Raw genomic sequence first — 27,809 nt, 5'->3', positions numbered from 1 at the left:
GGAAAGCGGGGGCCCAAACATGGCGGCCGAGTCGGCCATAGAGCGGGAGAGAAAGCCGAGGACAAGCGTGTAGCACGGCGCAGGCTGAGCCCGCGTCCGCCATCTACTTCCGGAGTTTAAAGCCGGTTTCCGGAATCCAGGGTGGTATCCCCATGACAACCGACGTTGGGCCTCTGAGGTGAGTCCTTGTTGAGGAGTGTGTAAAGAGGCCAGAAGTCGGAATTTCGTTGTTAATTGCTTTGGTTTTGGTTTTTCGCTAAGGCAGTCCCATTTAAAAGTGGGTTGGGACGGGTGGGGAAAATTGTTCTGCTCTACCGAGGGAACGCGGCGAATAGGGGTGAGAAGACCGAACTGCTTCATTACCTTGCGAAATCACCGCTACGCTAGCCCGAGATGATGGTCATCCTTCCCTAGTTATGGCGGTGAACGGTTCTTTTTAACGGAGCCTCACAATAGCCTTCTGTGGCGGCCTGTGAAGTAGCGGTTAAGGGCAAGGGCTTTCGTATCACACTTAGTTGTGAATCCTGGAGGAACGGCCTGAACTCTGACACTGTCCTTGCCTGTAGAATGCGGATAATTCTTTCCCATCTTGCAGAGTACTTTCGAGGACTAAAGGAATTTATCTTGGTTGACAAGTTTATCATGGTGTGGGTACATAGGTGATACTATCAGTGTTATTTGATTGAGTGGGACTTCATTAGGTGAGGTGGACGAAGTTCTGCAACTTCTCAGAGCCTCTGTGTAAAGTGGGGCTATAAGCATAATAACAGCTAGTTCTTAAAATGGATATAGGATTAAATAAGGAAGTAAATATGCAGAGTTTGTAAAGTAACATTTTACAGATGTTGATTTAATCATTCTGTAACACTTCAAAACATTTTGAAATTTGCTTATGGATTTCATCCAGCTGGAGAGGGTCATAGGACAACCCCAGAGCAGCTTCTTTGTCTTGGAATAAATGAAAATAAAGGCCCAGCTTCCCTTACCTGGTGCCATTGTGTCGCTACCATAATCTTTAACGTTAGAAGAGCACTATTTCCTCTCAGCTTTTTCTGCCTAAACCATTAACCACTTCTCTGCCCATGTTTTTCCTGCCTGTGTGCATGCTCAGTTGTGTCTGACTCTTTGTGACCCCATGGACTGTAGCCACGAGGCTTTTCTGTCCATTGAATTTTCCAGGCAGGAATACTGGAGCGGGTTGCCATTTCCTTCTCCAGGGGATCTTCCCAACCCAGGGATCAAACCTACGTCTCCTGCATTGGCAGGTGGATTCTTTACCACTGAACCACCTGGGAAGCCCTTTCCTGCCTAGTTGCGTGTAAACCTGTCAGTTTTGTAAGAAGCAGCTTTGTGCAGTAGTTAAGCCCTCAGACTCCAGACCCAGACTGCCTCGATCTGAATGCTAGCCCTGCCAATTACTAGCGATATGACGTTGGACAAATTGTTTTACCTACCTGGGCTTCAATTGTCCCCTCTATAAAATGGAGAGAGTAATAGTGTGTCTTCCACCTCAAGGGTAATGGAGAGATTTAAATAATGTTCTGCTTAAAATTATAAGTGAAATACAAAGATTTGCTTCTGCAATTAGAATTATTATCGCTATATGACCAGACAGTCACTTTGTGTATTTTCCCTAGATTCCTTTGGACTCAAAACTGGTTAGAAAGAGCTCTACATTTAGAGGGTTCCAGGCACGGAGACAGGTTTGAGGGTGAGGGTCCCTGGAAGGAATGACTAGTTGGCATTTTTTGTTGGTGGTTTTGTCATCAATGTATCACAAGCACCTAGAATGGTGCCTGGCATATAGTAGGTCCTAAGTAAATATTTATTGTACTGTTGAATTTCTAACCTCTCTTTCTCTTCTTTTTTTTGGCTTTAACCGACCCTTGTCTTAGAGCAAGGGAAGCAGCTGCCTTTCTGAAGAACTCAGTGCCTGGGGGAGGACCAGTAGTTGTTTTCTGAGGAACTGTGGAATGTGCCCTTGGAGGCACAAGAGAGCAGAAGGAAGATGCTCCAGACCAGTAACTACAGCCTGGTGCTCTCCCTGCAGTTCCTGCTGCTGTCCTATGACCTCTTTGTCAATTCCTTCTCTGAGCTACTCCGAATGGCTCCAGTCATACAGCTGGTGCTCTTCATGTGAGTGGGACTGTGCAGCTCAACCCAATCATTTCAGAAGCCCCGATCAGGGAAAATAAAATTGCAGTTTGTCTTGGGTACTCCATGGTCCATAGACATGTCACAGGATACACTGTTTTGATACTTCTGCTTTGATATACTTCTAACAAGGGTTTGGGACACAGGAAGCAATGCACATAGAAAAAGAGGGTCAGATTGTTGACACTGTCATTATCTCCGTCTGTGAGTAGAAAGTGTCTTACAGTGCCATGAAACAGGGTTGCAAAATGTCAGATAAAGGGGTTATCAGGGACTTCCTGGTGGTCCAGGGGTTAAGACTTGGCACTTTCACTGACCTGGCCCTGAGTAAAAATAATGGGTTTTTTTTGGCTGTTCTGGGTTTTCATTGCAGCACGGGCTCTCTAGTTGTCCTGTGGCATGTGGGATCTTAGTTCCCTGACCAGGATTAAACCTGCATCCCCTGCACTGGAAGACAGATTCATAACCACTGAACCACCAGGAAATTTCCAGAATAACCATATTGGTAACATATATGTATCCCAGAGGATGGAAGCTATTGTCATTTTTCGTCCACAGTGATTTTTAGTCTCCATGAGGCAAGTTCTAAACAGAAAACCACAATTTTAGACCCTGTCTTCACTCAGCAGATGTTCATCAACCTACCAGACAGTGCTGTAGCTGCAGTGGTGGACCTGACAAGTTCTGTTTGATGGGATTTCCATTCTAGTGGAGAGAGACAACAAACATTTTAATAACTTCAAATAGTAATAAATGTTACACAGTAGACATAAAGTATGTGGAATGGGGAGAAGAAGGTAGTGGGGTGAAAGAAAAGTTTCTGAAGAGGGGACATTTGAACCAACACTTGAATGGCACTAGGCACCAGGTTATTTGGGTGCCTGTCAGGTTATTTGACAGGGCTGGCATTTTCTGGATACAGGGAGGAAACTAGCTGCTTCTCACAGGTGCCTCGGAGGCTTGTTGAGTTGGGAGTGTCAGCAGGAAAGCCTTGTCCGTAGACTGCAACTCAACTGATGGGACCAACAGGTAGCGGGTAGTTTTAATTTCATGTCATTTGGGGTTCAAAACCCACACTACCTCTGGGGGGTTTCAGAGGCAAGGACAGACCTCATGGTGTCCCTCAGGATTCAGGGCCAACTCAGGCGCTCCCCAGGCCTCCATTTGGCTGTCCTTTTGTTTTCCATGTTTGCAGCATCCAGGATATCGCAATCCTCTTCAACATCATCATCATTTTCCTCATGTTCTTCAACACCTTCGTCTTCCAGGCTGGCCTGGTCAACCTCCTCTTCCATAAGTTCAAAGGGACCATCATCCTGACAGCTGTGTACTTCGCCCTGAGCATCTCTCTTCATGTCTGGGTCATGGTAAGAGGGAGGCTCTGAGTCCTTGGAGGACTTGGAATGTTTTATCTGTGGGAACCCAGCATCTCTGGATGTTTATCTCACAGAATCCTTGATAAGAAACAGGTGAAATGAATGTAGTCCAACCTGGAGCTCGACACATGAGAATTTCATAAGGCACTTTTTCTCAACCTTATGTGTTGAAGAACAGCCTTATCCAGGAGTCGAGGGGCACTTGTGGAACATTTGATTCATTTTGCCCCCGAAGACCTGCAGGTTAAAACAGGAAATTGAATCTGTTCCATCATTAGCTGTTTGGGCAGGTGTGTGTTGATACAGGGTATCCTTAGGCATCAGTGTCCCATGGGAAATAGCCAGGCAGGAGTGCCACAAGTCTTCTGCTGTGTCCCCATCGCTTACATTAGGAGAACAAGCCTCTCGTTCTAACATAGTCCTCGAAGCCTGTGTTTTTGTGGTTTCAGATTTCTTTTTTGTTTTTCATGTTTTGTTTTGTTTTGTTTTTGCCGTACCTAGTGACTTATGGGCTCTTAGTTCCCTGACCGGGGATCAAACCCATTCTCTCTGCATTGGAAGTGCAGAGTCCTAACCACTGGGCCACCAGGGAATTCCTTCAGATTTCTTCTGCTCCACAAATTCTTCTCTGTGGGCATCTCATGTGTTTCTTTGCACTCATTTAATGGAACACATTAAAACCTCAGGGATCCCCAGGCATTTCTTTACTAAAGGCACCTTCTCAGACTAAACCTCCCATTAGGTTGCCCTGTGATTCCCCAGAGAGAACAAGAACTCACAGGGGAGAAGAAGCACAGTGCCAAAGTCTCAAGGTGCTTCCCAGAGAGGATTGTCTCTGCTCAGGTTCCTAGAGCCAAAATAGTCCTGGCTTTGTACTGTGAAGCTGCTAATCTGATTAAACCCTGAGGGCACCAAGCCTTTATCTGACAGGAACCAAGCCTCAGATTTCCAAGGCAAGACACTGACCATGCTGAACTCCTGAGATAATGTGTATCATTTCTCATTGGCCAAGGCAATGGGATGAAAGGAAATAAATGGCTTAGTTCAGACTTACTCCCTCAGGGTTAAAAGAATTACTTCCTCTGCAGCAAAACACAAGGGGACTTGTTGAAGCTTGTTTGAGAAACACTCCTTTGGCTGTGGAAAGAAAGAAGAGGATGAGATTAGCCCAATACTAAATCAAGCAGCATCTCTGCAGCTCACCAGGCTGGAGATGTCAGGGCCTCATCTGGCCATTCACTTTTCTCTGTCTACTCTTGTCTCCTTCAGAACTTACGCTGGAAAAACTCCAACTGCTTTGTCTGGACAGATGGACTTCAAACATTGTTTGTATTCCAGAGGTTAGGTAAGAACCACAGCAACCTCAGGCCTCACTTTGGCCCCATTTGTGGCTCTGGCAGCGAGGGCCTTGATCCTGGCTTCCCAGCCCATCACAACCAGCGTGAGATGAGTGGAACAGCCATGCCAAGACCAGGAGAGACCACTGCCCTCTGCCCTTTCTGGGAGTCACTGGGAAATCATGGGACAGGGCCCCTTGGCCTCGTCTGGTCATGTTCTTCCCCTGAAACAAACACTCACTCAGGTGCATCCCTGACTCTTCTTTCCTGTTTATTTTCCACAGCGGCGGTGTTGTACTGTTACTTCTACAAACGAACAGCTGTGAGGCTGGGCGATCCTCGCTTCTACCAGGACTCTCTATGGCTGCGCATGGAGTTCATGCAAGTTCGAAGGTGACCGTTTTCTGTCACATCGATGAACGCCTTTCCTTCCTGACAGAAGTCACACTGGGGCTCTGCAGAGGGGGCGGTTGGCCCTGCGTGATAGGAAGTAGCTTGACATTCCGAGGACAGGCCCCAGCCAGCCAGTGTGCAGCAGGTGAAGAGGAGGCGCCGCCCTCCAGCACCTTAACGCGTCCCCAGTGCAGACTCCTGAATGCCGTCCCTTCCCAGCCTCCTGCCACAGTCCCACCCCCGTTCCCTCCCGCCCTCTGCCTTCTTCCTCACTAAGGGCTCTGTGGCTTTTCCCAAGGGAACTTTCCACTGACCCTAGTACAGGAGCAGCTCCCAGCCCCGCCTCTGTTTGCACTGCACACTAATGATTGAAGGATGCACAGAGTGACTTTTCTGGGCTCCTGACTGAGCACACCTCAGACATTTAGATTTTATACCCAAGGTACTTTTTTTTACATTGTATAAACAGGAAATAAATTCTTTTCCATAAATGATGGAGTCTCTGCCTTGCTCAGTCCCTCTGCGGTTAAGAGGGATGCCAAGTCCTAGCCTAGCCTAGCCTTAGTGTCTACTTGGTCCAGTGGGCAAATTGAGCCACAGAGAAGATATGGGTATTTTTCAATCCCATTGTCAGTACAAGATATTTTTGCAGAAAAGATGTGATCTGATGCCCCACCCCCATCTCTGGAGTTTCAGACTTCATGTTTAATTCAGTCTTCCCCCGTCAGAGCCCAGAACTGTCCTCGGGAGAGTGAAATGTTCCCTAGCCTCTTTTGGCAAAAGAAATTTTAAACACTGGTGTGCCTGTAGTATCAGTTTTCTGTTGCTTGGAATAGTTGCGTGTAACAGACCCACCACCACACTTCAGTGCATGGCTCTTGAGTTGAGGCTCAGCTCATCTGACTGGGTTTGGGTAGTTTCTGCTGGGCTTACACATATGTCTGTGGTCAGCTGTGGGTCAGCCAGGCAGCTGTCATGATCTTGAGATCATTGACTTCTGGCTAACCTAGGCTGACCTCTGTTAGAATGACTCCGCTTCACATGACTTACTGTCCAGCAGGCTTGCCTGGGTTGGTTGACTAGACAGTGGCAGAGAAGCAGGAGATCAAGCTATAGGGAGCAGCCCCAGTTCAAGCCTCTACTGTGTCTCTTCAACTCCCATTGGTCAAAGCAAATCATGTGACTGAGCCCAGTGTCAGAATGGGAAAGCGCTAGGACGTTTCATGGCAAAAGACAAGGGTGCAGTCATTCCGCCCCACCAGAAAGCTGCCCCATGAAACTCATTATTCAGAAGTACTTTGGCCCAGAAGTTGGCAAACTTTTCCTGTTAAAGGTCAGATAGTAAATATTTTAGATCTTGAGGGCCATGTGGCCTCTGTTGCAATTACTCAACTTTGACATCAAAGCACAAAAGCAGCAGAGATGAAACTCAGATGAATGACCCATGACACAAATATTTTGATTTTGTTTCAACCACATATAAATGTAAGTCTAATCTTAACTTGAGGGTCATACAAAACGGGCTAGATGTGCCCTCAAGCCATGGTATGCTGACCCCTAGTTTAGAAGCCTACAATGAAGTCCTAGGGAAAGAGAGGCTGTAGTTAATCAGCTGTGCTGTCAAGATTTATCAGATATTTTAAAAGAAAGTTACAGAGTTCTAAGAAAATACCTAAGATCTCATCCCCTATAATTGGGGGACGTGATCTAAGAAGTCCTAACAAAACCACCATCTATGTGTACTGTATCTTCGTCTGTACAAAAAATGACAATGGCCCAATTTTGAATCTTTTCATAAAAGCTCTTACAGGAATATTATCCCCTTTACTCATCACAACCCCTGAAAGATAGGAGATTTTTTTGTGTCCCCAAATGAATCAGGGCTGGATTGTTCTCTGCAGTCTTTGCAGCTAGTAAGTACAATCAAATGTTTGTTTTCCTCACTCCCAGTATAAATGCCACTTTGTAGTCCCAGGAGTCTCTTGGGGGTTTGTGTGTGTGTGTTCCTTCCTCCCTTCCTTCCCACCTCCCTCTCTCCCTCCCTCCCTCTTTCTTCCTTTGTTTCTTTATCTTGATAGTTAATGCATTCATGTGATATAAAATTGAAGTTATATTTGTGCAATTAGTCTTCCCACTTCTGTATCTCGGTCACTGAGTTCCTTCTCCCTCCCCTCCTTGACAATCTACATTTACTTGCATAATTTCTTACAGCCAGTGTAATATTTCAGAAACATTTTTACAAAAGAAAAAATATGGCTACATCCTACCCTGGAAATAATATCATATCTTTAGTGCTATGTATTTATGTTTTATATACGGTTGTGATTATGGGGACTATGCCATAACCTGGTTTGCTTTTCTTTTTTCACTTAGCCGTAGGAATATATTTTTAAGATGTGATGTAAACTGATTGCTTGGGGCAGTTAGTTTTCAAAGATCAAAGGAAGAAAATAAACACTTTTAAAAGTGCTGACTTTTAATAGGATGGAGTTGCTTCTAACTGACCAATTAGAGAACTAGAAAGACCAGACAAAATATGAAAGTCATCTAAAAAGATCTTAGAGAATTGCTGAAGGAAAGATGATGAAAGGCCCTAAAATTCTGAAGTAGAATCAGGGATGTGAGCTGACAGTTTGCAGCAGACTTTCCCCTGGGAGCATTTGCTGACTCTGGGTTTGAGCAAGAGGCTGAGGATCCAAGCATTGCCCAGGCAGAGGGGACCAGAGAGGCCAGTGGGGCCCAGTGCTCTCGTAACACTGGAAGAGCAAAACTGGGGGCTGAAAGAGCCTTGAAGACGCGACACGTTTCTTCTTGTAGATACTTAGCAAACACTGAAGCTGTACAGGGCCAGGAGCTGTAAAAAGCTAAACCTCAAACTTCTGAAAAGCAGAATCAAGTTTTTGGCAGGCTAATGGTGCTGATGATTAGAATTCAGGACCCACAATGGGGCAGGGACTGGTGAATACATAGGTCTTTCAGTTCAAAGCTCAGGAGGGCTCCTTACTAGGAACAAGGTGAAGCAGGCAGACTGAGGCTTATCAAAATCCCAGTGCAACCTCAAACCATGTGGTCTCTGAGTGAATTAAGGTGATCAGCCCCCATTCTCTTGGTGTAACAGAGAAAAGACTGGAAGAAAAAACATCTAGAGGTGCTATAATTTTTTTTTATATACAATTTCTAAATCCAATAAGAATTACTAGCAAGTCAAGAGATAAGACCATATTATTTAAAACCATAGCAAAGGTAGAAAATAGAAACAGGTGAGCCAGATAAGAACTAGAGGAAAATATGAAAGAAATGGATTAAATAGACTATACCTGCTGCTGAGTCACTTCAGTTGTGTCTGACTCTGTGCGACCCCACAGACGGAAGCCCACCAGGCTCCCCCATCCCTGGGATTCTCCAGGCAAGAACACTGGAGTGGGTTGCCATTTCCTTCTCCAATGCATGAAAGTGAAAACTGAAAGTGAAGTCGCTCAGTCGTGTCCAACTCTTAGCGACCCCATGGACTGCAGCCTACCAGGCTCCTCCGCCCATGGGATTCTCCAGGCAGGAGTACTGGAGTGGGGTGCCATTGCCTTCTCCAAGACTACACCTAAGGATGTCTAATAATGACTGAGTACTATGCTTGAGAATGACCCCTCCAACAAATAACTGTAAAACCTGAACATGATATGAAAAACAGCTACTTAAAGACTACTAGAGAATGAAGGGAGACAGTTTGACGGGGAGTTCACACTCAGGAGGAAATTGTGCAGAGAAAGTTTCCTATTTTTGCTGCTTATAACTTGGCAGCTGACAAAGCAGTAGGTACATTATGCTGGTGGACAATCACAGTACAAGTACTGAGCCAGGGCAACTGAAGCCACTGGAGGAAAAGATGGGAGCCTCAGAAGGGAAGAGGCAGCAATCACCAAGTTCTGTCTGCCCGCATCTCTGCCCAAGCTCTGGACCACAAATGTGTTGTTCAGATTCAAGCAACTCAGCTAAAGACAGAAAATCTAAACTGAGATTGGAGCTGCTGCCCCATAAGTGTGGTCTGCACTGTATATCCACCCAAAACAGACTTCCCAGGTGACTCAGTGGTAAAGAATCTGCCTGGCGATGCAGGAAACCCAGGCTCAATCCCTGGAAATCCCACAGATAGAGGAGCCTGGAGGGCTACAGTCCATGGGGTCAAAAAAGAGCCAGAAAGGACTTAAGAACTAAACAACAACAACAATCCACCCAAGCTAACTGCCTGATAAAAGAACCGTCACTCTTTGGAGACAAATAATACAAGCCAGAGTCTCCACAATTTAATGTTCAAAACCGACACCAATACTGAGGTGACCCAGAGACTGGAGTTAACAGACAAGGATAATAAAACAGCAGTGAAATTATGTTCTCAGTGAAGAAAAAGATAGGCAACCTCAGCAAAGAAACAAATGACTTTTGAAAACTAGAAACTCTGGAAATAAAAATTACAACAACTGAAACATTTTTAATCAAATGGATAGATTTAACAGCAAAAAGATTACAGAACTGGTCAATGAACTAGAAGGTAAACTGATAGGAACGCCCCACGCTGCAGAACAGAGACAAAAAGAGTTTTTTTTAAAGTCTCCCAGGCCAGTTAGATAATGTCAAACAGTCTGACAAATGTATGATTAGAATCCTAGAAGGCAAAGAGAAGGAAGAAAGGAAAAAAAAAAAGGCAAAACTTTTCCCAAATTTGATGAAAAGAAATGTACAGATTTTAGATACTCCACAAAGCCACTTTAATTAACACAGAAAGGCCACATCTAGGAACATCATGGGCAAAAGCTAAAGATGAAGAGTAAATCTTGAAAGCAGCAAGAGAAAAACAAACCACATACAGAGGAACAACAATTATCAACTGGCTACTCACCAGAAATCAGAGGCCAGCAGAGAGTGTAACACCATCTCTAAAGTGCTGCAAGAAAAAGAGGTCAACTCAGAAATCTAAATTTACCAAAAATATACTTCAGATATAAAACTGAGAGAATTTGTTGCCAGCAATCCAGTGCTATAAAGAAATGCTAAAGGAGTTGTTTGGCTTGAAGGGGAATGATAACAGATGGAAACTCAGATCCTCTGAAAGGGATGGAGTACATCAGAAATAGTATCTGAGTAAATATAAAGACTATTTTTAAATATTTTTCTTATTAAGTTATTTATAATACATATGAGTATAAAATGCAGTTTTCCATGTACACAGAGTAATGACCAGTGCAAGCCACATGCTGAACCATAAAACAATAATCAGTACATTTAAAAGGAGAAAGAGCACTTTTTTTGACAATAATGGAATTGAGTTAGAAATCAGTAACAATAAGATAACTAGGTGGTCCAATCTAAGTCCAATCACAAGACAGAAACCACCTAGTAATTTAAACGTGGCAGGTTTAATATAAATTAAACCTTAAATTATAAGAGAAAGTGGAGTCGCTCAGTCGTGTCCAACTCTTTGCGACCCCATGGACTGTAGCCTACCAGGCTCCTCCGTCCATGGGATTTTCTGGGCAATAGTACTGGAGTGGGCTGCCGTTTCCTTCTCCAGGGATCTTCCCGACCCAGGGATCCAACCTGGGTCTTCCACTTTGTAGGCAGATACTTTACTGTCTGAGCCGTGTGGGAGACCCGGGTTGCCATTTCCTCCTCTAGGGGATCTTCCCAATCTAGGGACCGAACCTGCATCTCCTGTGTCTCCTGCGCTGGCGGGCAGATTTTTTTTACCACTGACCCACCTGGAAAGCCCTATAAAAACGTAAAGAGAATTCTAAAAGGGTACCTGAGGGCTGAGGACAAACTTTGTAGGGTCCCCCACCCCCAAATCTGGGGTTTAGACCTCACAGCAGCCCACTGGGTGGTGAACAAGTTCACTGGTTGGCCAAGGCAGAGCTGGTTCACAGTTGCCAGGCAAGAAACAACCCTCTAGGGCACAGATGAGCCAAGGCTGTTGGGCAGGTGCACACAGCATGCCCCACGTGCACAAGGCCTGCAGCACACGATGTCCATGCCAGGCATGGAGGGCCACGGGAGTCAACCGTCTCTGAGAAGAGCCAAGGTCCGTGAGCAGACATGTGGAGGTGGGCCCCGCTGTGGATACACACTGTCCATGCCTGAGGGCTTGGGGAAAAGTGATCCAGGGCAGAGATAAACAAGGCTGAGGGGGCAAGCGCACAGAGTTAGGGAACTGCCATGCGTGCCAAGGCCTGGAGCATGCGCTATCCTCGACAGGAGGGCCACAGCAAAGTGGTCACCAGGCATGGACCAGGTTCGTGAGGTTGCTGAGGGAGTGCCCGCTCTTGGTATGTGGTTGGAGAGGACCATCTGATATCCTAGCTGTCCTCACACACATGCACCGCTGAGACCACAGAGCAGGAGCAGGAAAAGCAAACCAGAGCTTATGGGAGCTAGGAAGACAAGCCCTTTCCTTCCCTCAGTATCCCTCCAGCGCCCTCTACAGACAGGGCTTACCATTGTGCTCACTGAAAGGGAGAAATGCCAGGTCCAGTCTGGAATCACAGGACAGGTTCTGAAGGTGAATGCAGAGCTCATGTCCGTCTTTTCACCTACTTAGCTTTCATGCACCATTCTACACTTATCTGAACTTCCATGTTGCATTCCTACTGACAACATATATCTATTCTTAAAAGCGACATTCTCGGGACTTCCCTCGTGGTGCACTGGACCCAATGCAGGAGGCCTGGATTCGATTTCTGGTCAAGGAACTAGGGTTAGGATTAGGATTACCCCACAAATAAGATTTCGCAGCCTCATCTAACCTGCGTGTCACAACCAAGACCCGATGCAGTCAAATAGATAAAAGTATTTTTTTAAGTGACGTTCCCACTCTTCCCCTAAAATGAGAAAACATACAGTCCCAACAGTCATGGTATCCATAGCTGACTATATTAATTACTCCACAAATTTGTCATGGTCTCACTAAATATTCTATTACATAAAGATTAAATTATGAAGTTGACCTCCAACAAATAGTCAATAGAAAGGTAAAAAGGAGAAAATGGTCAGTACATACAAATAAACACATGCATGCGTGTCAAGTTGCTTCAGTCGTGTGCGATTCTTTTTGACCCTATGGACTGTAGCCCGCCAGGCTTCTCTGTCCATGGGATTCTCCAGGCAAGAATACCTGAGTGGGTTGCCATGTCCTCCTCCAGGAATCTTCCCAACCCAGGGATTGAAACTGTGTCTCCTGCATCTCCTGCACTGCAGGTAGATTCTTTACCACTGAGCCCTGAGGGAAGCCCCCAAAACACAGGCATGCAAGGAACAAAGAAACACAAAAAACTACCAGAGCTCTCGTTTTTGTAATTGGTCACTTTTATAACTGGTCACAAAGTTGTAGTTGATAACCATGGCTTCCTGCTACAATTCCTATGTTGATAATTCTCTTTCCCTCAGCTCAAGCTTCTGCTGCTGCTCTGGGTTCTTTACCTGTTGTTGTTCAGTCACTAAGTTGTGTCTGAATCTTTTGTGACCCATGGATTATAGCCCACCAGGCTCCTCTGTCCATGGGATTTCTCAGGCAAGAATACTGGAGTGGGTTGTCATTTCCTTCTCCAGGGGATCTTCCTGAACCAGGGGTTGAACCCACGTCTCCTGCACTGCAGGTAGATTCTTTACCACTGAGCCACCAGGGAAGCTTTCTTTACTATTCAGTTCAGTTCAGTGGCTCAGTTGTGTCCGACTCTGCGACCCCATGAATCATAGCACGCCAGGCCTCCCTGTCCATCACCAACTCCTGGAGTTCACTCAAACTCATGTCCATCGAGTTGGTGATGCCATCCAGCCATCTCATCCTCTGTTGTCCCCTTCTCCTCCTGCCCCCAACCCCTCCCAGCATCAGGGTCTTTTCCAATGAGTCAACTCTTCACATGAGGTGGCCAAAGTACTGGAGTTTCAGCTTCAGCACCAGTCCTTCCAATGAACACCCAGGACTGATCTCCTTTAGGATGGACTGGTTGGATCTCCTTGCAGTCCAAGGGACTCTCAAGAGTCTTCTCCAACACCACAGTTCAAAAGCATCAATTCTTCGGCGCTCAGCTTTCTTCAAAGTCCAACTCTCGCATCCATACATGACCACAGGAAAAACCATAGCCTTGACTAGCTGGACCTTTGTTGGCAAAGTAATATCTCTGCTTTTGAATATGCTATCTAGGTTGGTCATAACTTTCCTTCCAAGCAGTAAGCGTCTTTTAATTTCATGGCTGCAATCACCATCTGCAGTGATTTTGGAGCCCCCAAAAATAAAATCTGACACTGTTTCCACTGTTTCCCCATCTATTTCCCATGAAGTGATGGGACCGAATGCCATGATCTTCGTTTTCTGAATGTTGAGCTTTAAGCCAACTTTTTCACTCTCCACTTTCACTTTCATCAAGAGACTTTTTAGTTCCTCTTCACTTTCTGACATAAGGGTGGTGTCATCTGCATACCTGAGGTTATTGATATTTCTCCCGGCAATCTTGATTCCAGCTTGTGCTTCCTCCAGCCCAGCATTTCTCATGATGTACTCTGCATAGAAGTTAAATAAACAGGGTGACAATATGCAGCCTTGACATACTCCTTTTCCTATTTGGAACCAGTCTGTTCCATGTCCAGTTCTAACTGTTGCTTCCTGACCTGCATAAAGATTTCTCAAGAGGCAGGTCAGGTGGTCTGGTATTCCCATCTCTTTCAGAATTTTCCACAGTTTATTGTGATCCACACAGTCAAAGGCTTTGGCATAGTCAATAAAGCAGAAATAGATGTTTTTCTGGAACTCTTTACTGTTAGAGTAACCCAAATCCTCATTCCTAAAGGATCTGAGTTCTACTTTTGGGGGGAGAGGCATGGGTGTATTAATAGGTGCCCCAGAGCATCCTCTGGGGGTTCCAGACATAGTCTTTCTTGTCTCTCTTGTGTAGCTGCAACCCAATTTTCCCTTGTGACTCAGGATCAATCATTCTAGCCAGTAGGTTGGATGCCCCCTGCTTCTTTTTGTTCTTTGATTTAGTGGCATAAGGAGCCCAGATTGACCAGGTGGCAATCTCATTTTCCAGTTCAGTAATACATTGTTCTGTCTCCTTGTGGAACATGACTCACTTGAGAACTAAGATCTCCAAATCAGCAGGCTCAAATTTTTCAGTGTAAAAGGCAAAAAACTCTGGGGGTGGTTTATTAGGTGTAATAGTGAGAGAAGTCATTCCCACTCCTACCTGTTGAATCCTGGACCCATGTGAGCTGGCTGGGGGGAAAACAGTACCATATAATGGTCTCTGATTCAAAGACATACTTCATTCTGTGAATTAGAACCCCCATCCTTTCAGTATATTGTCTCCCTACTGATACTATAACTGAGTCTACCGTGAACCATTCTACTTTTCAATTACACCACCTTCTTCCAGGCGACGAAGTATGCGTGGTTAAGACCAGTTATTTCCAGAGGCATAAGCCCATTGCCACACTTCCTTTGCTGTAAAATGAGTTTCTCCATCAGATGCAATGTTGTGTAGAATGCCATGAGGGGCACATCGTGTCTCTTTTGGGAGGACCCGAGGAACCTTCACTTTTATGAAATGAGCCAAGGCTGGTGAGTGGGTGTGCAGAAGAATTAAGGCACTCCTGCAGGGGCAGAGTCTGGAGGGTGTGGGGTCCACATAGGAAGAGCCCTAGGAAACAACCCTCGGGGTGCAGGAAGTCAAGGCTGGTGGGCAGGGGGACACAGGGGATCAGGAGGCTGCTGCAGGTGTGAGCCAGAGGCAGGGTGAAGATCACCAGGCCTGGGCTGGGGCTGAGACCAGTGAGCTCCCAATCCCCTGCTGGAACACAGCTGGGGCAGAGCACCGCTGGATGTCCTCACGCATATGCACCTCTGACTGTGCAGCAGGAGCAAGAAAAACCAAAACATTGCAGGCTGGAACCAGGAAGCAAAACCCCTTTCTTCCTGCAGTGTCCATCCAGTGCCCTCTAGTGACGGAGCCTAACATGGTGCTCACTGAAAAGGAGACATGCTTTCAGTCCAGTCCATGACTGCACAACAGGTACTGAAGTGTCTGTCTGAAGCTGAGGACCAATATGTTGATAACTGCCACACTGGAAAACCACTAAATATTTACAAGTTAAACATTACACTTGTAAATCATCATGGATCAGAGAAGACACCGGGCTTCCCTGGTGGCTCAGACGGTAATGAATCTGCCTGCAATGCGGGAGACCTGGGTACGATCCCTGGGTTGAGAAGATTCCCTGGAGGAGGTCATGGCAACCCACTCCAGTATTCTGGCCTGGAGAATCCCCATGGACAGAGGACCTTGGCGGGCTACAGCCCATGGGGTTGCAAAGAGTTGGACATGACTGAGCAGCTAAATACATATAGCACAGCACAAAGAAAAAACCATAAGAGAAATTAGAGAGTACTTTAAACTACATCATAATGAAAATACAACATTTAAAATCCATATCATAGGGACTTCCTTAGTGGTCCAGTGGTTAAGAATCCACCTTGCAATGCAGGTTTGACCCCTGGTTGGGGAGCTAAGGTCCTACATGCCGCAGAACAACTAAGCCTGCTTGCCACAACTAGAGAGTCCATGTGCCACAATGAAAGATTCCCCATAATGCAACAGATATCCCGTGTGTCACAACAAAGACTTGACATCAGATCAGATCAGATCAGTCGCGTCCAACTCTTTGTGACGGGGTCGCAAAGAGTCGGACACGACGGAGCGACTGAACTGAACTGAACTTGGTAAGAATATCCATTATCACTACTTCTATTTAACATTATACTGGAGGTCTTAGCCAGTACAAGAAGGTAACTTGAAAAACTGAAAGTACAGGGATTGAAAAGGAAGAAGTAGAACTATATTTATTTTCTGATGATATGATATTATGTACATTAAGATCCAAAAGAATCTTTGTATTCTGTTGCTCAAGGAGATGTTTGTCTAGGTGCAAGTACTCTATCAAAAGGTTCCAGGCCCAAACCACACTGAAACATTACTTCCCACCTACTTGGATAGTGATGATAATAATTTTAAAAACTGAAAATAAAAGGTGTTGATAAGGATGCAGAGAAATCGGGATCCTTGTACAGTGTTGGTGGAATGTAAAATGCTTATGGACACTGTGGAAAACAGTTTGATGGCTACTTGAAAAGTTAAACATGGGACTACGCATTGTTTCAAAATGCTGCTAAGGCCCTACGACCAGTGACTGACGCCGCCTCACCCACAGGCTCGGCAGAAAGCAACTCCCGAGTGGCGATTAAGACTTACCAGCAGACTTCACGACACTTCACGGCCAAAATGACACCATTTTCCACCTCGGCCCAGTGTTCAACAACTGACAGTTGCTTGCAGGAACTCTCCAGAACAAACCAATCACACACACACTCATCAGTCGCTCAGTTGTGTCCGACTCTTTGCGACCCCATGAATCGCAGTACGCCAGGCCTCCCTGTCCATCACCAACTCCCAGAGTTCACTGAGACTCACGTCCATCGAGTCAGTGATGCCATCCAGCCATCTCATCCTCTATCGTCCCCTTCTCCTCTTGCCCCCAATCCCTCCCAGCATCAGAGTCTTCCAATGAGTCAACTCTTCCCATGAGGTGGCCAAAGTACTGGAGTTTCAGCTTCAGCATCATTTCCTCCAAAGAAATCCCAGGGCTGATCTCCTTCAGAATGGACTGGTTGGATCTCCTTGCAGTCCAAGGGACTCTCAAGAGTCTTCTCCAACACCACAGTTCAAAAGCATCAATTCTTCGGCCCTCAGTCTTCTTCACAGTCCAACTCTCACATCCATACATGACCACAGGAAAAACCATAGCCTTGACTAGCTGGACCTTTGTTGGCAAAGTAATGTCTTTGCTTTTGAATATGCTATCTAGGTTGGTCATAACTTTCCTTCCAAGGAGTAAGCGTCTTTTAAATTCATGGCTGCAGTCACCATCTGCAGTGATTTTGGAGCTCAGAAAAATAAAGTCTGACACTGTTTCCACTGTTTCCCCATCTATTTCCCATGAAGTGGTGGGACCGAATGCCATGATCTTCGTTTTCTGAATGTTGAGCTTTAAGCCAACTTTTTCACTCTCCACTTTCACTTTCATCAAGAGACTTTTTAGTTCCTCTTCACTTTCTGCCATAAGGGTGGTGTCATCTGCATACCTGAGGTTATTGATACTTCTCCCAGCAATCTTGATTCCAGCTTGTGTTTCTTCCAGTCCAGCATTTCTCATGATATACTCTGCATAGAAGTTAAATAAACAGGGTCACAATATACAGCCTTGACGTACTCCTTTTCCTATTTGGAACCAGTCTGTTGTTCCATGTCCAGTTCTAACTGTTGCTTCCTGACCTGCATACAGATTTCTCAAGAGGCAGGTCAGGTGGTCTGGTATTCCCATCTCTTTCAGAATTTTCCACAGTTTATTGTGATCCACACAGTCAAAGGCTTTGGCATAGTCAATAAAGCAGAAATAGATGTTTTTCTGGAACTCTCTTGCTTTTTTCATGATCCAGCAGATGTTGGCAATTTGATCTTTGGTTCCTCTGCCTTTTCTAAAACCAGCTTGAACATCAGGAAGTTCACGGTTCACATATTACTGAAGCCTGGCTTGGAGAATTTTGAGCATTACTTTACTAGTGTGTGAGATGAGTGCAATTGTGCGGTAGTTTGAGCATTCTTTGGCATTGCCTTTCTTTGGGATTGGAATGAAAACTGACGTTTTCCAGTCCTGTGGCCACTGCTGAGTTTTCCAAATTTGCTGCCATATTAATAGCAGCGCTTTCACGGCATCATCTTTCAGGATTTGGAATAGCTCAACTGGAATTCCATCACCTCCACTAGCTTTGTTCATAGTGATGCTTTCTAAGGCCCACTTGACTTCACATTCCAGAAAGTCTGGCTCTAGGTCAGTGATCACACCATCGTGATTATCTGGGTCGTGAAGATCTTTTTTGTACAGTTCTTCTCTGTATTCTTGCCACCTCTTCTTGATATCTTCTGCTTCTGTTAGGTCCATACCATTTCTGTCCTTTATCGAGCTCATCTTTGCATGAAATGTTCCTTTGGTATCTCTGATTTTCTTGAAGAGATTCCTAGTCTTTCCCATTCTGTTGTTTTCCTCTGTTTCTTTGCATTGATCGCTGAAGAAGGCTTTCTTATCTCTTCTTGCTATTCTTTGGAACTCTGCATTCAGATGCTTATATCTTTCCTTTTCTCCTTTGCTTTTCTCTTCTCTTCACAGCTATTTGTAAGGCCTCCCCAGACAGCCATTTTGCTTTTTTGCATTTCTTTTCCATGGGAATGGTCTTGATCCCTGTCTCCTGTACAATGTCACGAACCTCATTCCATAGTTCATCAGACACTCTATCTATCAGATCTAGGCCCTTAAATCTATTTCTCACTTCCACTGTATAATCATAAGGGATTTGATTTAGGTCATACCAGAATGGTCTAGTGGTTTTCCCTACTTTCTTCAGTTTCAGTCTGAATTTGGCAATAAGGAGTTCATGGTCTGAGCCACAGTCAGCTCCTGGTCTTGTTTTTGCTGACTGTATAGAGTTTCTCCATCTTTGGCTGCAAAGAATATAATCAATCTGATTTCGGTGTTGACCATCTGGTGATGTCCATGTATAGAGTCTTCTCTTGTGTTGTTGGAAGAGGGTGTTTGTTATGACCAGTGCATTTTTCTTGGCAAAACTCTATTAGTCTTTACCCTGCTTCATTCCGTATTCCAAGGCCAAATTTGCCTGTTACTCCAGGTGTTTCTTGACTTCCTACTTTTGCATTCCAGTCCCCTATAATGAAAAGGATATCTTTTTTCAGTGGCTGCACGGGCGCAGGAGGACCTAGAGGAGCTATCCCACGTTGAAGGTCAGGAAGGGTGGCGGTGAGGAGATACCCATCATCCAAGGTAAGGAGCAATGGCTGCGCTTTGCTGGAGCAGCTGTGAAGAGATACCCCACACCCAAGGTAAGAAAAACCCAAATAAGACGGCAGGTGTTGCAACAGGGCATCAGAGGGCAAACACACTGAAACCATACTCACAGAAAACTAGTCAATCTAATCACACTAGGACCACAGCCTTGTCTAACTCAATGAAACTAAGCCATGCCCGTGGAGCAACCCAAGACGGGCGGGTCATGGTGGAAAGATCTGACAGAATGTGGTCCACTGGAGAAGGGAATGGCAAACCACTTCAGTATTCTTGCCTTGAGAACCCCATGAACAGTATGAAAAGGCAAAATGATAGGATACTGAACGAGGAACTCCCCAGGTCAGTAGGTGCCCAATATGCTACTGGAGATCAGTGGAGAAATAACTCCAGAAAGAATGAAGGGATGGATCCGAAGCAAAAAGAATACCCAGCTGTGGATGTGACTGGTGATAGAAGCAAGGTCTGATGCTGTAAAGAGCAATATTGCATAGGAACCTGGAATGTCAGGTCCATGAATCAAGGCAAATTGGAAGTGGTCAAACAAGAGATGGCAAGAGTGAATGTCGACATTCTAGGAATCAGCGAACTGAAATGGACTGGAATGGGTGAATTTAACTCAGATGACCATTATATCTACTACTGTGGGCAGGAATCCCTCAGAAGAAATGGAGTGGCCATCATGGTCAACAAAAGAGTCCAAAATGCAGTACCTGGACGCAATCTCAAAAACAACAGAATGATCTCTGTTCGTTTCCAAGGCAAACCATTCAATATCACAGTAATCCAAGTCTGTGCCCCAACCAGTAATGCTGAAGAAGCTGAAGTTGAACAAACCAATCAGGTATGACCAAAACTGCCACTTGTGAAGATTTTGTAAGCAGCAGGTGCACAAGGTGAAATGTTCATTGGTAACGAGGTCATGTATTATCTAGGCCAGTATACATTGGTGAGTTACGATCAGCAGGAGCAGCCATATGGTGTACTGTGGTGGAGATCTTTTGGGAGAACTTCTGGGCTATGGGACTTTCTCTGTGAAAGATCCGAGCCCTCTCTCTATGATGTGCTAAGGAAGAATCTTGTCACATTAGCTACTGCTGCTACAGCATGAGTAATTTGCCCAAGATGAGATGCCACTAATAACAGAGCAGATTATCTGTGACTGTCGAGTCCTTGCTCTTTCTTTTGTGCCACACACTGACTTTCCTTAACCCCTACTTGTAACAGAATTTGCCCCAATTAATTTTAACATTTAAAAAAATCTGAACATTAAATCTTTAAAACATTTTTTTTAAAAGTCGAACATGGAATGACCATAAAATTCAGTAATTCCCTCCTAGATGTATATTTAAAGGAACTGAAAACAGATACATCCACAGATACTTCTATGCCAATGTTCACTGCAGCATTTTTCTAGCCCAAAGGTGAAAACTCATGTCTACCTGTAAACAGATGGATAAACAAAATGTGGCACGCATGTGCACGCGCGCAAACACACACACACACACACACACACACACACACAGGAATATTATCCAACCATAAAAGGGAATTAAGTTCTGATATAAGCTATAACATGAATGAACCTTAAAAACATGCTAAATGGAATTATGCCAGACACAAAAGAAAAAGTATTGTATGATTCCACTTACTTAAAATATAAAGACTAGGCAAATTCATAGAAATAAAAAGTAGATCAAAGGTTAGCAGGGCCTAGGGGGACAGGGAGAAAGGGGAGTTACTGTTTAATGGTTACAGAGTTTCTCATTGCCATGATACAAAAAGCTTTGAAAATGATGGTGATGGTTACCCAACATTGTGAATATAATTAATGCCACTGAATTGTACACTTGAAAAACAAAAGTCACTCTATTCAAATCACCTGGTTTGAGTGTACAATGTTTTCTGTCCTATCCTGACAGTGGCTGACAGTCAAGTCAACCTGAGTCCAATCAAAACTCTTCTTTCTGCTTCCCTGTGGGCGGTAACACATGCTAACTGCTCCAAACCATAATCAGGTTTCAGAGCGCAGTTCACCAGTCATCTCTTGAAAACTTCTTTCAGTTCCCACCTACTTTGTCTCCCCAACTCCGATGCACGTCAGGGGTCACGTGGTGATCATGTTTCATCTTGCCCATCGTATTTATGCTCCTTGAAAGGACCCTCTGCCTGCCTGCTCAGTCGCTCAGTGAAGTCTCTTTGCAATCCCAGGATTGTCTAGCCTGCCAGGCTCCTCTGTCCATGAGATTTCCCAGGCAAGAATACTGGAGTGGGTTGCCAAAGGAGCCTCTAGTTCTGATTAATTCTGTTCTAAGTACTCGTTTGATAAATCGGACGCACTAAATCCCCTGTTACTCTCCCCCAAAAGACTGCTTGCTAGACAAAAGACCCCCAAACCCCAAACTGCATTTGCAAAGCACTTTCATGCATTGTCAGACCATTGTGTGGGATTCCCTTGTGGCTCAGACAGTAAAGACCCTGCTCTCAATGCCGGAGGCCTGAGTTTGATCCCTGGGTCCTAAATATCCCCTGGAGAAGGAAATGGCAACCCACTGCAGTATTCTTGCCTGGAAAATCCCATGGACTGAGGAGCTTGGTGGCTACATGCAGTTGACAGGATCACAAAGAGTTGGACATGACTGAGTGACTACACTTTCATTTTTTTTTATCCGTGTATTGTCAGACCATTAGTAAAGAGAATTGTGGGGCTAGGACCTATTTGCCAATCCTGTGGTCACATTACCACTACTGGTTACTTCTGCCGATTCACTGTAAACTTTGGGTTCAGTTCAGTCGCTCAGTCATGTCCGACCCCATGAATTGCAGCACGCCAGGCCTCCCTGTCCATCACCAACTCCCTGAGTTCACTCAAACTCATGTTCATCCAGTCAGTGATGCCATCCAGCCATCTCATCCTCTATCGTCCCCTTCTCCTCCTGCCCCCAATCCCTCTGAGCATCAGTCTTTTCCAATGAGTCAACTCTTCACGTGAGGTGGCCAAAGTATTGGAGTTTCAGCTTTAGCATCATTCCTTCCAATGAACACCCAGGACTGATCTCCTTTAGAATGGACTGGTTGTATCTCCTTGCAGTCCAAGGGACTCTCAAGAGTCTTCTCCAACACCACAGTTCAAAAGCATCAATTCTTTGGCGCTCAGCTTTCTTCACCGTCCAACTCTCACATCCATACATGACTACTGGAGAAACCATAGCCTTGACTAGCCGGACCTTTGTTGGCAAAGTAATATATCTGCTTTTGAATATGCTATCTAGGTTGATCATAACTTTCCTTCCAAGGAGTAAGCATCTTTTAATTTCATGGCTGCAATCACCATCTGCTGTGATTCTGGAGTCCAAAAAAATAAAGTCTGACACTGTTTCCACTGTTTCCCCATCTATTTCCCACGAAGTGATGGGACCAGATGCCATGATCTTCATTTTCTGAATGTTGAGCTTTAAGCCAACTTTTTCACTCTCCTCTTTCATCAAGAGGCTTTTTAGTTCCTCTTCACTTTCTGCCATAAGGGTGGTGTCATCTGCATATCTGAGGTTATTGATATTTCTCCTGGCAACCTTGATTCCAGCTTGTGCTTCTTCCAGCCCAGCATTTCTCATGATGTACTCTGCATAGAAGTTAAATAAGCAGGGTGACAATATACAGCCTTGATGTACTCCTTTTCCTACTTGGAACCAGTCTGTTGTTCCATGTCCAGTTCTAACTGTTGCTTCTTGACCTGCATATAGGTTTCTCAAGAGGCAGGTCAGGTGGTCTGGTATTCCCATCTCTTTCAGAATTTTCCACAGCTTATTGTGATCCACAGTCAAAGGCTTTGGCATAGTCAATAAAGCAGAAATAGATGTTTTTCTGGAACTCTCTTGCTTTTTCCATGATCCAGCGGATGTTGGCAATTTGATCTCTGGTTCCTCTGCCTTTTCTAAAAAAACTTTGGGTAGTGAAGCCCAACAGCTGCTCCCAGCCCTGAGGGCCTGCGGACTCCAGCTCCTTGGGTTGACACCGCGCTGTCGATGGTCGCCAGTCAGAACCCCAGCGAAGGCCGTTTGCGCGCACGCGCGGACGCAACAAAACGGCCTTCGCACCAGGGAACCATAGAGTGTGATGGGCGGGCAGAGAGGCCAGAATCTCGGGCCGCTCCGTCCCCCGCTTCCGGCAACGCCTCGCTGCTCCAAGAGTAGAGGTAGCCGCGTAAGCAGTTTCCATGGGGACTGGAGATGGCGCCGCGAGGTGAGATTACGGAGGTGTGTGAGTCTCTGGTCCTGATCGCTTCTATACTCCACTCCTTTCTCTCCCATTGCTCGACTTTTATAAACCCTCTATTCTCAGGTGTTATGGACATCACACCTCACTTGTCCAAAGCAGGGTCTAGCAGCCTCACCCTCCCTGAGTTCCTGAAGGTCTCGAGGTGCGGGTCTCAGATTCCCCCAAATTCTTGGCCGGGCCTGTTCTAGGCCAGCTCAGTTACAAATTTGTAGCGTGACTTCAAACAAGCCAGTGCTGGCCTCTGCACCCCTTTTCCCTTCCCAAATAGTGACGAGGTTAGATCTTAAAGGGGCTTTGACTTTCGCGCCGGAAGCCCAGAGTCAAGTTTAGCGACACTCTACACACTCACACAGAGAAACGCTACACACACGGACACCCTACACACACACTCACACACACACACACACACACACACACACACACACACTCTCTCTCTCTCTCTCTCTCTCTCTCTCTCTCTCTTTCTCTCCTCATCAGCAATCAGAAGTGCCCCAAGTGGCCCTTTCCATTAGCTGCGACCTCGTGTTTCCTTCAAGTTAGACACAAAACCATTGAAATAACAGGTTTGAGCTGCCCTCCAGCCCATCTCTTTTTCTCTGTGCTCACATTTTCAGGTAAACGGTTGTCCTCCACCCCGCTGGAAATTCTGTTCTTTCTGAATGGGTGGTATTATGCTACCTATTTCCTGCTGGAACTCTTCATATTTCTGTATAAAGGTGAGGCCTGGTGTTTGACTACCCTTGTCCACATCCCTTCCCCACTTCAGCGCAGAGCCAACTCCCACCAAAAACCTTCCTATTTTTCATTCTTTTCTGCCCTCTAGGGATCCTCTTCACTGTAAGGTAGAAGTCTCTTCATCAGCTGACTGTAGAATGATTTAGTAGGAAGCTCCTGGGCAAGAATTTCTTGAGTTTGGGAAATGTGGGATTCTCCATTCCAACTCTCCCCCATCACCTCTTGCTGGACTCCACTTTCAGCCCGTTGATGACCCTCAGAAGCTATTCAGCGGTCTGTGTACCGGTATACAGCTGATAATGGTGGAGGGTGGAGTCCTCATAGACTGTCCGAGTTAGGAGTAAAACCCCATAACAACATGCCTGCCTCTAACAGAAATGCAGCCACAACAAGGAGTTAACACATCCTGCATCAGGTTAACAGATCCTGCCCACATCTCACTAAGTAGTTCATGGAAAGCTGATAAGACTCAGGCGTGTGGGAGTTCTCCTGCGTGCTGTTCTGTGTTGTTTGCAAACTCTTGACTTTTGTATCGGCAGGTCTCCTGCTCCCATACCCAACAGCCAATCTAGTTCTGGATGTGGTGATGCTCTTCCTGTATCTCGGAGTTGAAGTAATTCGACTATTTTTTGGTGAGTGTTTGTCCAAAGAATATTTCCATTCTTTCTGAGATGAGCTGTTATCCGTAACCTGATCAACAAGGAAAAGTACATAACCTAGGCTCACCAATCAAGAGATTGGATCTGGTGGTATATCCCATTACCCCCTCTCTGAAGTTTCAAGCTGCTTCATATTTTGGGTCAAGATGTATCTGTCCGTTGCCCTGCAGGGCCAGAAGTGGGCAGTGGCAAGATATTAGACAATTCCTTCCCAGTTGTCTAACTGTTACAAGAGTGCCTTGTTCCTCTCACTGGTTTTCTTGGGAGAATAGATTCAGCTGCAACTCCATGTCTGGGGCAGGAGATGCCTGCACAGGTCAGCACTAAGATCCCCTTCATTTTTCTGAACAAGGATCTCTCTAGGACAAGTTTTATATTCCCAGAAATACAGAGCAAGCCCTAATTAGTTAGAATATGTCATCCCTGAAAATGTTCTTTAAACACACTGAAGAAAAAAAAATACTTTCAGCACATATCACAAGGGATAAAGAAAGCTCACATAAAATGCTAAGAAAAAAAAGCTAGTTTTAAAAATTAGCAAGGGAGGGAATTCCCTGGCTGTCCAGTGGTTAAGATTTCAAGCGTCCAACTCAGGGGGTAGGGGTTCAATCTGTGGTTGGGGAACTAAGATTCTGCATGCTGCACAGCAAAAAAAAAAAAAAAAAATAGCAAGGGACCCTAATGGGCAGTTCACATAAGAATAATTACAAAGGACCAGTAACTGTGATAAAATGCCCAAACTCACTAACAAAAAGCAAACTGGAAAAACAAGGTAACATTTTCACCTATAGGATTAAAAGATTTCCAGATTTTCAGTATGCAAATAACTGCAAGAAACAGTATGTATGGTCTCACACTCATGTGAGTATTTCTATTCCCACACCCCTAGGAATATAAATTAGTATAACCTTTTTTGCTAATGGTTTTACCAGGTAAAATTCATATTCTTAGACATTAACAATTTCCCTTCTAAAACTGGTTGAAAAAAACACACTTCTACAGATACACAAATATATCTATATGAGGATGTTATTGCCACGTATTTTTTGACATCAAAACCTTAGAAACAACCTAACACCTATCAATACAGGATTAGTTAAATTATGATATTGGTTCAGTGAATTGTTCATAGCCATTAAAAAAGATAGTTATGTGTGGAGTTATGATAGAGTAAAAGGTAGTTAATGTGGAAAGACATCTAACTATGTTAAATGGTTAAATAAGTTGCCAAACAGTATGCAGAGTATGACGCTACTTTTATAATAATGAAAATAATAACACGTGACTACATACACAAAAAATGTCTGAAACAGTATACCTCATCCTGTAGTAATGGCTTTCTCTAGAGGGTGAATCATGAGGTCTTTTAATTTCTATATTTTCTAAAATGATTTTCTATATTTTTTATTTTATTTTTTTTTTTGGCCATTCCGTGGGCACACGTGGGTCCTTAGTTCCCTAACCAGGATTGGACCCATGATCCCTGCAGTGGAAGCAGAGTCAACCACTGGACTGCCAGGGAAGTCCATAGTTTCTATATTAATTGACAAAGTATTCAATGATTATATATTATTTTTATAATTATAAAGATCTTTCCTCAAATAAAGATCCCATTGTTTCTTCACTGGGAGCAGGACCTTTCTGCGAATGACGCTAATCTCACAGCCGCTCCAAAGCCTCTTGTTTTTAACACAGTGGGACCCTGTTAATGAAGTTGCACTTCCCTATTCAGGACCATTTGCCTCTGCTTGCCAGTCCATCCCATCCTGCCCGCCTTTTCCTCTGAGGCCAAGGAAAGCAGGCCACTTGGAGGTGACTCCATGGGCTGTGTCTGACAGGTACAAAGGGAAACCTCTGCCAGAGAAAGATGCCACTTGGTATTAGTGTGGCCTTGACCTTTCCGTCCACCATGATGGCCTCCTATTACCTGCTGCTGCAGACCTACGTGCTCCGCCTGGAAGCCATCATGAACGGCATCTTGCTCTTCTTCTGCGGCTCAGAGCTCCTGCTTGAGGTGCTCACCCTGACCGCTTTCTCCAGGTACTGCTGCTGAGGGGCCATTTCCCATCACCTGAGGGTTGGGTTCCCATCCCAGGGAGGGATTCATTGTTCTTCTAAAGCTTGAAGGGTCTGGACTCTAGAGGATGTTTAAGGGTGAGAAAGGTGTTTCTCCCACTGAGGGTAGAAAGGTGTCTTTCCCGAAGTTACACACTTAGGGAAGATATTCTTGCTTTCTGGGGCCAAGAGGCTTGGATTATAGAACAGTTCAGGCCAGCTTCTTTTGTTCACTGGACTTTTAACATTTTCTTTCTTTCTTTCTGCCATCAGTATGGACAGGATGTGAAGTACAAAAACTTCAGCCAGCAGCCTTCACAGGCTGAAGGTATGTATGGCAGTACCATACATACCTCTGGTACTTCAGCCATACCAGTGAGAAATGGCAGGCCAAGTTGTCCTGAGAAAGGTTGCAGCTTTTCCTCAGCACAGACACCTGGGGAACAAACCCAGCATAAGGCCACTGGGCACCATCTTCTCAACAAGGACCATCAGCCAGGAAACTCTTCTACACTCCAGTATGGGGAGGGGCACGGCTGGTGCCTTCCAGGCCTTCCTTGGAACCAGCTCCCTTCTGACCTCAGGTTTTCCTCTTTGATCTTCGTGGCCAGAGCATCTTGTGTGGACCTTGCAGGCTCCCTGGGCTTCCAGAAGGACCTGAGCCACACTCTCCCAATGTGTGCTGTGCCCTACATGTCCTGCAAGAGCACACGGTGCCTCAGGAGGGTGTGCTTCCAGAGTGATGCAAAAGCCGCTCATGCTATTCCTCAGAAACTGAGCTCCAGAACTTTTTAAGAAGCTCATAGTGTTATTTTTCTACTCTCATCATGAAACAAACATTATTTTATAATAAATATGTATTTTCTATTGTG

At 45.1% G+C, this 27,809-nt stretch overlaps 2 protein-coding genes across 5 annotated transcripts; both read left to right on the top strand.

Moving 5' to 3' along the window:
- Nucleotides 1-39: 39 nt before the first annotated feature.
- On the top strand, nucleotides 40-24,857 carry TMEM138 (transmembrane protein 138). Of its 4 annotated transcripts, XR_011462002.1 has the most exons (8): nucleotides 40-178; nucleotides 1,896-2,136; nucleotides 3,350-3,521; nucleotides 4,800-4,875; nucleotides 5,152-5,260; nucleotides 19,102-19,189; nucleotides 24,103-24,204; nucleotides 24,763-24,857. XR_011462002.1 is itself a non-coding variant. In XM_005909879.2 (5 exons), exons 2-5 carry the CDS (start codon nucleotides 2,009-2,011, stop codon nucleotides 5,262-5,264), a joined length of 489 nt encoding a protein of 162 aa, XP_005909941.1. In that variant the 5' UTR covers nucleotides 40-178; nucleotides 1,896-2,008; the 3' UTR covers nucleotides 5,265-7,723. The 4 variants fall into 4 exon arrangements, 3 of the variants coding, with proteins under 3 accessions (XP_005909941.1, XP_070216121.1, XP_070216119.1); XM_005909879.2 differs by lacking the exons at nucleotides 19,102-19,189; nucleotides 24,103-24,204; nucleotides 24,763-24,857 and having other exon boundaries at nucleotides 5,152-7,723; XM_070360020.1 differs by lacking the exons at nucleotides 1,896-2,136; nucleotides 24,103-24,204; nucleotides 24,763-24,857 and having other exon boundaries at nucleotides 49-178.
- TMEM216 (transmembrane protein 216) lies at nucleotides 23,002-27,809 on the top strand. Its single transcript, XM_014482981.2, has 5 exons — nucleotides 23,002-23,452; nucleotides 24,103-24,204; nucleotides 24,763-24,855; nucleotides 26,721-26,922; nucleotides 27,211-27,809. Exons 1-5 carry the CDS (start codon nucleotides 23,440-23,442, stop codon nucleotides 27,224-27,226), a joined length of 426 nt encoding a protein of 141 aa, XP_014338467.2. The 5' UTR covers nucleotides 23,002-23,439; the 3' UTR covers nucleotides 27,227-27,809.

This window comes from Bos mutus, chromosome 22 (genome assembly GCF_027580195.1).
Source record: "Bos mutus isolate GX-2022 chromosome 22, NWIPB_WYAK_1.1, whole genome shotgun sequence".
Lineage (NCBI taxonomy): Eukaryota > Metazoa > Chordata > Mammalia > Artiodactyla > Bovidae > Bos > Bos mutus.
This window is presented reverse-complemented; position numbering and strand designations above follow the sequence as displayed.